Below are 12581 nucleotides of genomic sequence, written 5' to 3'. Positions count from 1 at the left end.
GCGCTTCCCTGCGCGCTTGCGATGGGCTGCGGCGGCTGTCCGTCAGGCTGGTTCCGGAGGGAGGGGCGGGCCCTTGGAACGGCGGGGGCGGTGGCGGCGGCGGCCGGGCGGGCGCTCAGTTCCGGGCGCGCGGGGACCGTTGGGGTGAGTCGTTCGCGCCCCGGCCTCGGGTGGCGGGGATAGGGGACGCGCGGGGCCAGGGCCGGGCGCGGGGCGCGGGGCCGGGAGCACGGGGCAGGGCGGGGAGGAGGGCCTGTCCGCCCGGCGGGCCTGAGGGGATTTCTCGGGACGCAGCCGGAAACTGAAACTGCGCGCGCCGGCCGGGAAAGTTCGCGAACGCCCGCGGGGGCGGCGGGGCCTCCCGGTCCGGCTTGTGCCCCCTTCCGCATGTTCCCTCTTCCCCTCCTCGCGCCCCACCGGCCCTTCCCCGCGACCCCCCGTCTTTCTCCGCTCCTCCTCGAGTACCCATTCGCACCCTCTCACAGCCCCTGTCTGGTCCCCCGCAGTCCCTCTTCGCGCACCCCAAGCCCCTCCCCTCGCGTCCTGAGCTCCTCTTGGACCCCCTCTGCACCGCAGGTGTGATCCGTGAGTGTCTCCTCCCCTGCCCGGTCCTTGGTGTTCACCTGCCTGTTCCCTCCCCCGCCCAGCCTCTTTCCCCCCCCCCTCCCCCGCCCAGCCTCTCCCCCCGGGCCGCAGCTCCCGGGGCTTTCCTGCCACCCGCCCTGGCCTCCTGCTCTGCTTCCACCTGCCTGGTGCAGGGCAGGCACCACCCAAGGGAGGTGCGTTTTGTCCCATCATCCTTGAAGCTGTCGCCTCCGTGACTTGCCTCCAGCTGTTCCCTAAAAGTTTGAGTAAATGAAGGTGCGCCTAATTGCAGAGGCTCTCCGTAGCTGGTCCTTCCAGCCCATTCTCGCCCTTTGGGAAGCGGTGTCCCTGTACCGGGGGAGCTCTGGTCTTTGATAGGGTCTGTTTAAGACAGATACATGTTCAGGAGGCAGAAGCCAAGCCCGGGGTAGGTGGTGAGAAACGGGGCTGTGGGAAAATCGCCACCTCGGCACGCTTGTTTGCTTGGGGGATGGGGGTTGGGGGTGTGTTCGGAAGCTGGGGCAGCGCGAGGCTTGTCCTCCTGGGTCTAGGATGGCTGCTGATGAAGAGTGAAGGGGTGGTGGGGGCTCTTTCTGACTTTCCCAGCCCACATGAGGCAGAGGCGGGCTGGGGCAGTCCCCGGAGATCCTGTTTGCAGCAGGCATAGTGCCATGTCTCAGCCAGGACTGTGTTTTGGGCCTGGGGTTCGCTGCTTTCAGCTGGAGCCTGAAACCCGTGAGGCCTGACTTACACATTGTTATTTCACTATTGCTTGATTTCTGAACAAAAAGAAGCCTGAGCATGGCTTTTTTAACAACTTTTTCTAAGCAGTGGAAATGGGTCTTCTGCAAGTGTCCAATCTAATGTGTGTAAGCTGGAGCCCTTGGGTAGGTCAGAGGTGAGTGGCTCCCAGCACCTCCCAGCTCACCCCCCTCCCCTACTGAGGTGGCGTGCGTGGCCCTGGAATAAAGCCCAGGCCCCTGGCAGGCCTTCAGCCCTGAGGGCACAGCTCTGACCTGTTGGCCATGGGCTCCCATGCCTTTTGCCTAGGACACTCATGTCCTCAGGCTGCCTGGGGGTGTTTTCTACTGGCTGTACCCCATCTGGTTCAGGGCCTTGTGTCCCGCTGTGTCCCACTCTCTGCCTGGCCAGCTCCAGGGTTACTCCAGGGGTAGACTGACCATGCCTAGGGTGGAGGCCTGTGCTAGCCCCTGCGATCAGGCGGGGGCCTGGGAGCTCTGTGGGATGTAGAGGAGGCAGGCTTTTAGCTGGAGGCATCTCCTCTTGTGGAAACAAACTCAGTCATTCCTCTTGGGACCCCAAGTATTATGTTGTTCCGGTAATATCTGGTTTCCTGCTGAATCACAGTATAGTGGGAATGTACTATTGGAGAAAGCATTTTCTCCAGGAGGTAAAGGAGTACCAGCCCATCGAGTGCCCTTTTGTGTTTAGGGAGTCAGCTCCCTTCCTGATGGCAGCGCCATGGCCATACCGACTCCAGGCTGGGGCCTGGCACCCTGCACCCACAGGCCTGGGTCCAGAAGGCATGCGAGGGAAGCCCCGGGAATGCTGTTTTATCCAGAATGCATTGTCTGTCCATCGCAGCATCTGTAGGTCCTTGAGTGTAAAGCCTGTGCTCCCTGCTAGACCCTCTCCTTAGAGGGCCTGGGAATGTCAGCTGGGAGGGCTCCATCCCAACCCAGGGCTCATCCTTGGAGGGGAGTGGAAGAGGCAGGGCAGGGCTGTCCCTAAAAGACAGGAGCCAGTGTGGCTGTGAGCAGGAATGAGCCCTCATCCACCGAGGCCCAGAGCAGGCGGTGGGGTGGCATTTGGAGTAGATGGTCTGGGGACTTGTGAGTTAGGAATGTAGCAGGGTGGGTTAGACAAAGTGATTTAGGTGGAAGGAAATTCCAGGCTGGGTGTGGCCCACGAGCAGCAGGTGCTGTGCTGAGGTGCCCATGGATTGATGAGAAGAGACCGAGAGGCTAGGGTGGCAGAGCAGCATCGGCTCTGGGACTGTCCCAGGTTCAGGGCAGGGGTTCAGGGTGAATCTGCTGGACGGATGGGGAGCCTGGGAGGGCCGAAGCCTCTACTCATCCTTCAGTGGAGTGTCCTGAGCTGGTGGCACTGAGGTACAACTGGGAGCCGTTCCTCCCACGCCTGTATTCTAGAGGGTGTGGGCAGGCCACATCTAGAAAACAAATAAAATGTGCTGTCTGTCTGGTGATGGCGAGTGCCATGGAGGAGGGCAAGGCAGGGGCAGGGCCTGAGGGGTGTTGGGGAGCCTGCTGAAAAGGAGTACATGTGAGGGAGCCCCGAGGGAGCCCCACCTGACCAGAGCACTGTCACAGGGAGAGGGGAAGTATCACAGGTGCAAGGGAGCAGTCTTGTGATATTTTTTATTTCTTACAATTCTTACAGTTCAAGTATGTTTACAAATGAGACTTGTCTCATATGTTTGAGGGGTCCTGTAAACACAGCCCCACAGGAGTGCCGCCCTGGCTGGGTGACGTGGGCACGGGGCGTTCTGCCCTGGCCATCTAGTTCATCCTCCTTGTTCAAGGCAGGACAGCTCGTAAGGTCTCGTGACCTGAGATGAGGCCATGTGTGGGCAGTCACTTGAAAGCAGGGACGCAGAGGGATGGCCACCAAAGGTCAGCACGTTGCTTGGTTTTGTGACTTTTTCCCTCTTTTATCACTCACAAAAACAAACAAACAAACAAACAAACAAAAACAACAGAGGCCATTCTTGTGGTTCTTTTCTGCCTGAGAGGAGGAATGGTGAATTCATAAAAAAGGCTCAGTCCACCCCAGAAGATGTGGTCAGTTGGGCCTGGAGCTTATTCATCAAGCCCTGCCCTAACAGGAAGATGTCACTGTGAGATGGAATAGTGCCTCCGTCAAGGGGCCACAGGGAGTGTGACCCCATGAAGCTCTGAAGACAGGCAGGTCACCACTGCCCTTCCTGCCTGCATGCTATTCGTTTGTTTTGCCCCCTCACCCTCTATGTGCCTGCCTCCCCTTGTGTCTTACCTGCTTTACAGCATCTTCTAATAAGCACAGTAGGGTAGGAAACTGAAGAACACATCCTGCTTTCCCCTGTGCTGTGTGGGAGGAGAACCTGCTTCATCTAAGACATTTGGTGCTGTACTTTCTGAGCCACAGAGCCTTGGGTGGGGGAGTCTTGCCTCGTGAACTTCTGGTCCATTGTAGCACGTCTCCTTGGAGTTGAAATTGCTGGCCAGGGGTGTGTCCCCTCTAGCCAGTGCTGGCACCAAGCTCCTGTGAGGTGCTTCTGTTGGACATCCAGCTCGGCTCCAGTAGGTCTTAGTCAGCAGTGCTTACTTGCTCAGAAGTGTCTGCTACGAGGCTGAGTTGAGTGGATGGATGAGTAGACCTTCCAGCCACGCGCTCCACCACTATAGTAGGGAGAGTGTGTCCACCTGGGGGAGAGAGCAGTTGCCCCCATCAAGTGACCTTGGCACCACAGGCCGTTCCCCACAGAACCTGGCATCCCCAGCAGGTTTCTGGGGAGCCAGCCCAGAGTATGGGGTGCTTGTGAAGCTGTTTATAATTCAAATAGCCATTTTTAGGATCCACCAGTTGGCTTGTTCGGAAAGCCTCTGTGCCTGACTGGATGTGTCATTCAGTGAATACTGACCCGTGCTGCCTTCTGGGTGGATGCAAGAGGCAGACATTGAACAGAACTCTTCTGGGAGGGGGTGCCATATGAGCAGGGGGTCTGGGGCCGCCGGGTGGGGGATAGAGGGGAACAGGCACACCAGTCATAGGCAGGAAACATTGCAGGCCAGACCAAGCAGGTGGCAGGGCTAGAGACCCCCAGGCCTGGAGTGGAGGTAGATCTCATGGTCTCTGTTTTATTTTGATGTGTGGAAGCTGTTTGGGGGCCTGGGGTCAGATGTGGGTTTCAGAAGTAGTCAGAAGGCCAGGCAGAGGTCACCAGTTGGATTCACGTGGAGAGGCCAGAAGGGATAGGGTCCTAGAGGTGCATTGCAGTGTAGCTGTGGTTACCCTGGCTGCATGGGGAGAGGGATCGAGAAAGCCTCCTGAGTTTGGCTTCGGCCCCCAGGAGTGGGATCTGCTGAAATGGGGAGCAGGGAAGGCCCCTGTGGTATTGACCAGCTCCGGCTGGCCTGCTCTAGTGGGGTCTCCAGACCTGCGAACCAGCTGGCCCATGTCCCTAGCTGCCTGTGGTCCCCAGCCTCTGCTGGCCCGGCCTCAGTGCCTGGTCCTCAGGCCACACAAGGACGGTGGGCATAGAGGACAATAGTCTACAGCCAGCTGAGCTCAGAGGCACCTGGCTCCCAGCCTTGCTGGGCACATCTCTTCTAGAATGCCCAGGGCCATTCTGCCAGATGCTAGGCCTCTTCTTTCCTGGCCGGGTCACTGTCCCCAAGGGCAGCACATCTCCCAGAGTGTCTGCTCACCTGCCTGAAAGTGATCCCCTCCCTCCTGCTGTCTCCTTGTCCTGAAGCCCCCTGTCAGGCTACAGCCAGGTTTCTGATTCCCACCTACTGCTTCAACATGCACTGGTCGAACCCTGGGCGGGGGAGATGAGGCCTAGTTAGAGACCACCTCGCCTTCAGGGCCCCTTTGGGAAAGTGTGGAAAGTGGCTGGAGGTCTGGCTGAAACAGTGGGTATATTCACGTCCCAGCACGGGTCTGTCCAGTTGTATCTGCTGATTTTGGTTTAAGCAGACTTGTGAGGTTAGAGGCCAAGCTCAAAGGGGACACTGCCCAATCCACACCTCAGGTAGGAATTTTGAAAGCCTTCCACTCAAACTGTTCCAAACTCCTTACAGCACAGGGGGCTCAGGGCTGGTATTGTTGAGTGTCACCCCTCTCCTTGTCTCCTGTAGAGGCTGGCAGGAAAGAGGTTGGGCACGGTCTGGAGGTTGTAATGGACTACTCTTCACCTCTCATCCTTTTCTTCTTTTCCTGCTGAAAGGAGTTCAGGCATTGTTGTGATCTCTGTGGAGCCAGGGTGGTGTGTCTGGTCGGGTGTTGGGTGATGGCTGCCGCCTCCCTTGTCCTCTCCCTCTTGTCGGCATCAGCCCTGGCAGAAGAAGGCCACACTTTCTTTCTCTGGTTCTTGCCCATGTTGGAGGGAGGATGAGGCCTGGAGTTGAGGGGGAGGGCGTCTCTCCACAGGTGTGGCTGGGCAATGGCCACAGGCCAGGGGTGGACTGTTTCAGCTGGAGCAGAGGGCATTGGCTGGGTTCGCTCTGGCCCGTGGGTGGTGGAGTTGCAGTGCTGGCTCTGGGGCTTGGAGGGACCAGCTCTGTGCTCATTCCACGTGATGGGAAATGGGACTGCCCTGCAGACTGCCCCAGGGGTCCACAGAAAAGCCCCAGAGCCCAGAAGCTGAAGGGCAAGAGCCTGGCTTCCAGGCACAGCTGCCCACTCTCTGTGGTCCAGGGGCTTGAAGCTGGCGTCTCTTGCCCTGGCTGGTTTGTCAAGGTCTGTGCAAAAAGCCGTCACCGTTCTGAAAACAGTGTGGAAACTGTGGGGCTACCCAAAAGCACAAAGACCTCACCCCGTTGACGGTCCTCCTCGCATGCATAGCAGAGCCAGGCATCCCAGGCTGTACTGCCATGCCCCGTAGCTGGCACAGTGCACGCCCACTGGAGAGTGACTCCGGGCTCCTGGGAGCCTGGAAGCCATCCCCATCCGGGCAAGGGCTTTACACCTGTGCTCACAGCCATGCCTGTGTGTGGGCGCCCCTTGGGCTGCAGGCCGTGTGGAGGGAGCCATGGCTTCATGTGGGTAGGCTGCGCCCACCTGACTCCAGAGGTGGCAGCAGTGTTGTCTGGTGCCAGGTTTCAGAGCTGAGGTGGGGGGAATGAGATGAGGGGTGACTTTGTGGGCTTGGCCTGGCCTGACAGGTGCCCACTGGCTTGGGCAGGTGGCCCAGGCCTCTGCTGGGTGGGTGGGGTGGCCAGGGAAGTGGGCGACACACAGCCCCAGCCCTGGGGCACAGGCAAGCCTTTGCCCTGGCAGGGTCTTGGGCAGCTTGGATTCCCAGATACCTCCTTACTGGTCGGTTCAGTGGCCTGGACCTTCACCTGTTGCCACTTGTTGCAGCGGTCCTTGGGGTGAAGCCGGATCCCAGGAATGGCCTTGACTCTTTCTGATCTTCCTTTCAGGGCTCTGCGGCTCCCATGGCAGCTGCTGGTCTGACCCCTCCCTGCTCGCTTGATCTGCTGCAGCCTGGCTTCTCCAGGACACTCCTGGGGACCAAGTTAGAGGACAAGTACCTGTGTTCTGCCTGTAGGAACGTCCTGCGGAGGCCCTTCCAGGCACAGTGCGGGCACCGCTACTGCTCCTCCTGCCTTACCAGCATCCTGAGGTTCGGTGGCCGGTGAGGGCTCAAGGGTGGGGGGAATGAGGGGTTCAGGAAAGGGACTTGCAACCCTTGGAATTTGGGAGTCCAATTTGAAAGGGGTTTGAAAACTATGTACACCTGCTGGGTTTTTATAAAGAGAAAGGAGTGTAAATACAGGTTACAGGCTGAAATGGTAATGTTTTGGATATACTCAGTTTAATATAATATGTTTTATTAAAATTAGTTTTGCTTGTTGCTTTCATGGTTTTTAATGTGGGTTCTAGAGAATTCAGAATGACACTTGTGGCTCACCTCCTGTCTGTATTGGATGGTGTTGCCCAGGCACTAGCGAAGGGGCCGCAGGTGCTGGTCTGGGAGGTAGGGCCCCCTGAGAGCCTTGCAGGTCCCTGGGGTGGGCTGGCTGTGGGTGCCAGGCTTTCGTGGAGAGCTCTGTGGTAGACGGCAGGCCCTGGCACTGTCTTCTCTCTCTCTCTCTTTTTTTTTTTTAACTTTTTAAATTATGTATTATATACAAAGCAAAGAAAGACAAAGGCAGTAGTTTTCAGAGCACTCTTCAACAGTTAGTTATAGGACAGATCCCATAGTTTGTCATGGACAACCATACCATTCTCTCAGATTTTTTCTCCTAGCTGCTCCAGAACATAGGAGGCTAGAAGGGATAAATATTTCATCATCATTGCGATTGACTTTTTTTTTTCCTGTGATAAATAACATCTATATAAAAGAGCAATAAATTTCAAAGCGCACCATAACAGTTAGTTGTAGAACAGATTTCAGAGTTTGGTATGGGTTACAATTCCACAATTTTAGGTTTTTACTTCTAGCTGTTCTAAGTTACTGGAAACTAACAAATATCAATTTGATGATTTAGCAATCACATTCATTTGTTAAACCCTACCTTCTTTGTGTAACTCCACCATTACCTTTGATCTTTCTATCCCACTCTTTAGGGAATTTGGGCTATGGACATTCTAACTTTTTTGTGTTGAAAGGAGCTGTCAGTAATATGGGGTAGGGAGATGGAACTACCTGGCTCTCTCTTTACCCCTGGAAGACTGATTGATCAGGCAGTTTGATGCCTCTGCTTAAGGAACCCATCTCAGAATTCAAATCAGTGTTTTATCTATTTTAAATCTTAAAAAATTGGTACAATTAATATGTATTTGTATTTGAGTTAAACTAAAATTGAGACAACTTGAAGACATTTTGTGTAGGTTGTTTTTGGACTAAGGAAGATGGTGCCCATTTATTCCTCGAAATCGACTTCTCAGTGGGATTTCCTTTTTTTCTTTTTGCCCTGTTAGCTCTGGGCCACAGAACTGTGCTGCCTGCGTTCACGAGGGCATATACGAAGAAGGCGTTTCTATTTTAGAAAGCAGCTCGGTGAGTGGAATGTCTCTAAGCTGAGTATGTCGAAGCGGACTAGAAAATGTTTTGAACTCTCTTAGCAGCACGGGTGGTAATGCAACTTCAGACGCTGGAACTCCCCTTTCACTGCTGCAGCTTAGGCTTGTGTCTACAGAGGGTGGCATCAAAGCCGACTGAGTGTGTGCCGTCTCCTGTCTTGGGTGGGCTGTTGCATCATGGAGCAGACGATGAGGCAGCTGTGTCTGCCGGTCATGCTCTTTGCTTGTGTTGTGTCAGGAGCAGGAGGAGGCACTTTAACCAGGGGCTGTTTCTCTCCCAAGGCTTTCCCAGACAATGCTGCTCGGAGAGAGGTGGAGGGCCTGCCTGCTGTCTGCCCCAGCGACGGCTGCACCTGGAAGGGCACCATAAAGGACTATGAGGTATGGCCGGATCTGGGCTGCCTATGGGTGTGCAAGCAGGCCCTATGCTTCGTGCTTACAGGGTGACAAGCTGTGTGGTTTCTGATGCCTTCCTACACCCAATTAGCCTCCTAAACCACAAGGCATGCAGACACCAACCAGTGCCTTGGGTCGGGCCCGGTGTGGTCAGTGCAATTACATGGCCTCGCGTGAGTCCCCAGCCCCTCCATGTGAGCTTCATGTTGTGAGATGGGGACAGTGGTGGGCCTGTCGCTGGACAGGGAGGACAGAGTGCGTTGGCGTGTGCCGGGGTTTCTCATCCTTCCACCTGTGTCAGCCATGTCACCCTTGCACAGGAAAGAACAGTTCTTCGCTGGAAACTGGCGTTTTCACCACATCGCTTGTGTTGTGCTCCCAACAGGGATGGTGCTTGTTTTGTGTTACACTGACATTTGACTTTGGAGACGTGGCCACATGCTCGTCCTGTGGTCCCAGGGAGGCCTTCTTGCTGGTGTCAGGTAGCAGCAGTGGGCTGCTCTTTTAAAAATCTGTAAGAGGCTGAATCACAGAGTGGGGTGGGCAGGGACCTCAATGCTGTCTGGCCCAGCCCATGTGTAGGGGAAAGTGGGAAGAATGGTTTGCTGGTAATTCTGGCTTTTCTTTCAGGTAGGAGCTCCGGCCCTAGATGCCTGAGCTGAGCTGAGCTGAGAGTGCAGGGAGGGGGCTTCCCGCATGGGAGACAGCTGAGGGTGTCCTGAGGACGACAACAGATTTGACCTGTTAGAGTGTGGGGCTACTGTCTAGTCTCTCTCCCTGGTCACCTGCCGGCTGCCACATATCCCTCTCATCCTGGCAGACTCTGATTTGCTTTCTGGGCTCTAAGTGGGTTTTTTTAAGAGCAGCTTTGGCTGTGTCTGGGGACCCTCTGGTGCAGTGGGTGTGCAGATGTGGTTTCCTTCCCAGCAGAACTCCCGGGAGTGTGCAGGGGAGCCCAGCTTGAACCCTATGCCCTTTCTGCATCCTGAGGCCAGAGCCCTGTTTGGCGGTAGCCAGTGCCCAGAGCCTGCCCTCCAAGACCCTGAGGATTTGGGCAGTGCTGACATACGTGCCCATAGGAGAGCCCTGGGGCTGGGTGTTGCACAAGCCTGTGAAGGGGTCAGCCAGGCCGTTTGTTGGGGAGACACTGCTGGGCGTGGTGCAGGGTCTCCCAGATGGATGGAGAGCCCAGTATAGGAGCGAGGAGTCAGGGGTGGTGAGAGGAGACGGAGAGACCTTGCGGGAAAGAGGTGGAAGGAACAGTGGTCCAGCTCGGCACTAGCCTGGTGTTTCTCTGGAGCTGCTGCCTCCTGTCCTAGATGACTTAGCAGGCGGCTAGGGCCTCCAGGGCCATGGGAGGGCATTCAGAGTGGAAAGTCCCTGGCTGTGCCATCAGACAGGCTGGAAAGTCCCCAAGGGGTGTCACCCTGGCTGTGTGGGAGGGCGGTGCTCCTCCGGGCGGCCGGCCAGCCTCTGAGTTTAGTGACAGAAACTCCCCTGGCTTTGGGAGTCCCAGGCCCCGGATCAAAGGCAAGTCTTCATGCCATGGAGAGCCCACCTCTGCACTGCCACTGGGCAGCCTTCTATCCCACCGAGCCTGTCTCTGCTCTTTCCAGGCTGCTCAAAGCAGCTGCTTGTTGAGGTGGGAATTTTGAGTGTTGTACTGAGGATCAAACATTATGATTCCTTGGTAGTCCGAGTTATGTTGAAGAGTGGAAGGATGGGGAGAAATCCTCGTTAGTCTTGTTTTTTTTTAAGATTCCAGTGGGATTTTGTTTGTTTGTTTGTTTGTTTGTTTTGGGGGGGGGTGCATAGTCCAGGAATCGAACCTGTGTCTCCCGTAAGATTCTGGTGTTTTTAAAACTGCAGTACAACCCTAAGACGTTTGCCCAGGGCCAGTTAAGTGCTGATAGTGGAGCTGACCTAGCCACCTTTCCCCACAGGTGGGCAGTGAGGGCCAGCCTGGCAAAGCAGAGCCCAGTCGTAAGCAATGGTTTGGGGGGGCTGGTCCCAAGAAGGAGGCGTAAGAGGCAGAAGTGTGCCCAGTAGAAACTGAGATTCCACTGTTTTAAGGGGCCGTGGACAACCACAGGTGCTCAACTTGGTCTCAGCCCATGACCCAGGGGCTAGAGTTGTGATGGTGTTTGCTTAGAGCAGTTAGTTCTGGTTCTAACAGTAAATTTTGTTTTCCAATGGTGCTTCTGTTCAAGTGGCTGGGCAAGGGGTGACCAGGAGGCTGGCGGGGCCCCAGTCACCAGCGAGGTCACCCTTGCCCTCAGGTTGTGTGTGTGAGGGCTCAGCCAGCTGGGTGTCACCAGTTTCAGACCTCCTCTGAGGTTTGAGCAGAGACTAGTGTGGCCCCCACCTTCTGCCCCCCATGTTTTTTGTTGTCTGGACTAAAGCAGCCGCAAGGCATATCATTTCACCCAAAAATATTTTATTGTGCTGTGAAAACATCTTGATTAGATCAAAGCACCTTAACTACTTGGGCTTCTTTTTATCTTTATCGAGCCACGGTTGTTCCTAAGGCTCCTCTTTGGTCTGTCAGGTAACTGTATCCTAAACTGTGCATCTGGCCTAGCTCAGCGTTCAGTCCTGTGTTTATGGCCTTCAGCCTGGCAGGGAGATGGGTCCTGAGGCAGCATTGCTGAAACCAGGGGAGTGGTGTGGCAGTGGGGTTCTGAGGTGCCTAGGTGTTCAGGAAGTCAGTCTCTTTAGAAGGTCTTGTTGACCGTTGGGGGGTTGCTCCAGGTGTGACCCAGCATGTGCTAGCTCCAGGAGCTCAGGACTGCATGGTGGGTACAGAGTGCAGGGGGCCAGGCAAGGCCAGGAGGGCTGGAAAGAGGGCGGTGCCTTGTTCTGGGGGGTGCGAGGGTCTTGGGGAGCTCACTCCAGGGCAGGTGCTCAGGAGGTCCACCTAGCCCTCAGGATGGTGGGCAAAGGGTCCCCCCATTGCCTTTGTGGCAGTCCCAGGCTGCTCAGTTCATTGCAGCTGGAACTCGTTCTCGTCCTGCCATGCAAATGGTCTGAAATGCTGCCTTCTGAGGCCAGGAATGTGCCGAAAGCTGGGCAAGGGGTGGCCTCAGCATTCTGGGTTGCTCCTGTAGGAACTGCAAAGGGGGTTGGGGGAATGTGGGCATCCTGGCCTGGCAAGGGCACTGCCCCTTTGGGCCACCAACCAGTTGTCGGAGCTGCCTCTGGTCCCACATGACAGGCTGGGAGACAGATGGTGTCCCTGGGAGTTTGTAAGTGGAACCTTTCCAGGAGCATTGTTGCCCACCCCCCCACCCCCCCGGTGCCACAGCACTGGGCAGCTGCCCCCCAGGACACTTAGGCTCTGCAGCAAGGTTGCAAGCCCTGGAGCTTCCGGCACCATGGAGGAAAGCAAGTCGTGCTCACTCAGGCTAATCCTTGTAGAGAAGCCCTGAAACTCCAGACCCTAAGCTCTGATGTTTCATGTGGTCGTCCTGGTCTTTGCTGTCCACCTTGGTGACGGGGAAGGGCCCAGGCGCTTGGCCTGCCCTCTGCTGGCTGTGCCCTTCCATGTTGGGTGCAGGCTGCAGGTGTGGCAAGAAACAGTGTACTGAGCCCTATGGTACTGCCCTCACAGACTCTGATGCCACCTTCTCTAGAGACCTGCCTACTTTCCAGAGCTTGTAGGGGGTCCCTCACACCCAGTGGAGCTGCCAGCCCCAAGTCTCCTGGAGGTGCCCTCCCAAGGGTGCAGGGCATCCTCCAGGCAAGTCTACCCTCCACCTGGCTCTGACCCTCCTGGCATTTCAGGCACTTCCCCTTCCTACCGGATGGTCCCCTTTGGCATGTGGGTA

The 12581-nt window shown here is 56.2% G+C and overlaps 1 protein-coding gene across 3 annotated transcripts in view; it reads left to right on the top strand.

Annotated features, from left to right (window-relative positions):
- Positions 1-88: 88 nt before the first annotated feature.
- TRAF2 (TNF receptor associated factor 2) overlaps positions 89-12581 on the top strand; it is a 31057-nt gene continuing 18564 nt past the window's right edge. The window contains exons 1-4 of one of the 3 annotated variants that reach the window (XM_077148993.1): positions 89-144; positions 6753-6955; positions 8257-8335; positions 8641-8739. In XM_077148993.1, the coding sequence (XP_077005108.1) occupies positions 6768-6955; positions 8257-8335; positions 8641-8739 (366 nt within the window). In that variant the 5' untranslated portion in view covers positions 89-144; positions 6753-6767. Of the gene's footprint in view, positions 145-708; positions 862-6752; positions 6956-8256; positions 8336-8640; positions 8740-12581 lie in introns of those variants that run through there. The other 2 variants (XM_077148992.1, XM_077148994.1) reach the window with 2 other exon arrangements.

Source organism: Tamandua tetradactyla, chromosome 2 (assembly GCF_023851605.1).
Source record: "Tamandua tetradactyla isolate mTamTet1 chromosome 2, mTamTet1.pri, whole genome shotgun sequence".
In the NCBI taxonomy this organism is placed as follows: domain Eukaryota; kingdom Metazoa; phylum Chordata; class Mammalia; order Pilosa; family Myrmecophagidae; genus Tamandua; species Tamandua tetradactyla.
Note: the sequence above shows the minus strand (reverse complement) of the source record. Positions and strands in the feature narration are given on the sequence as shown.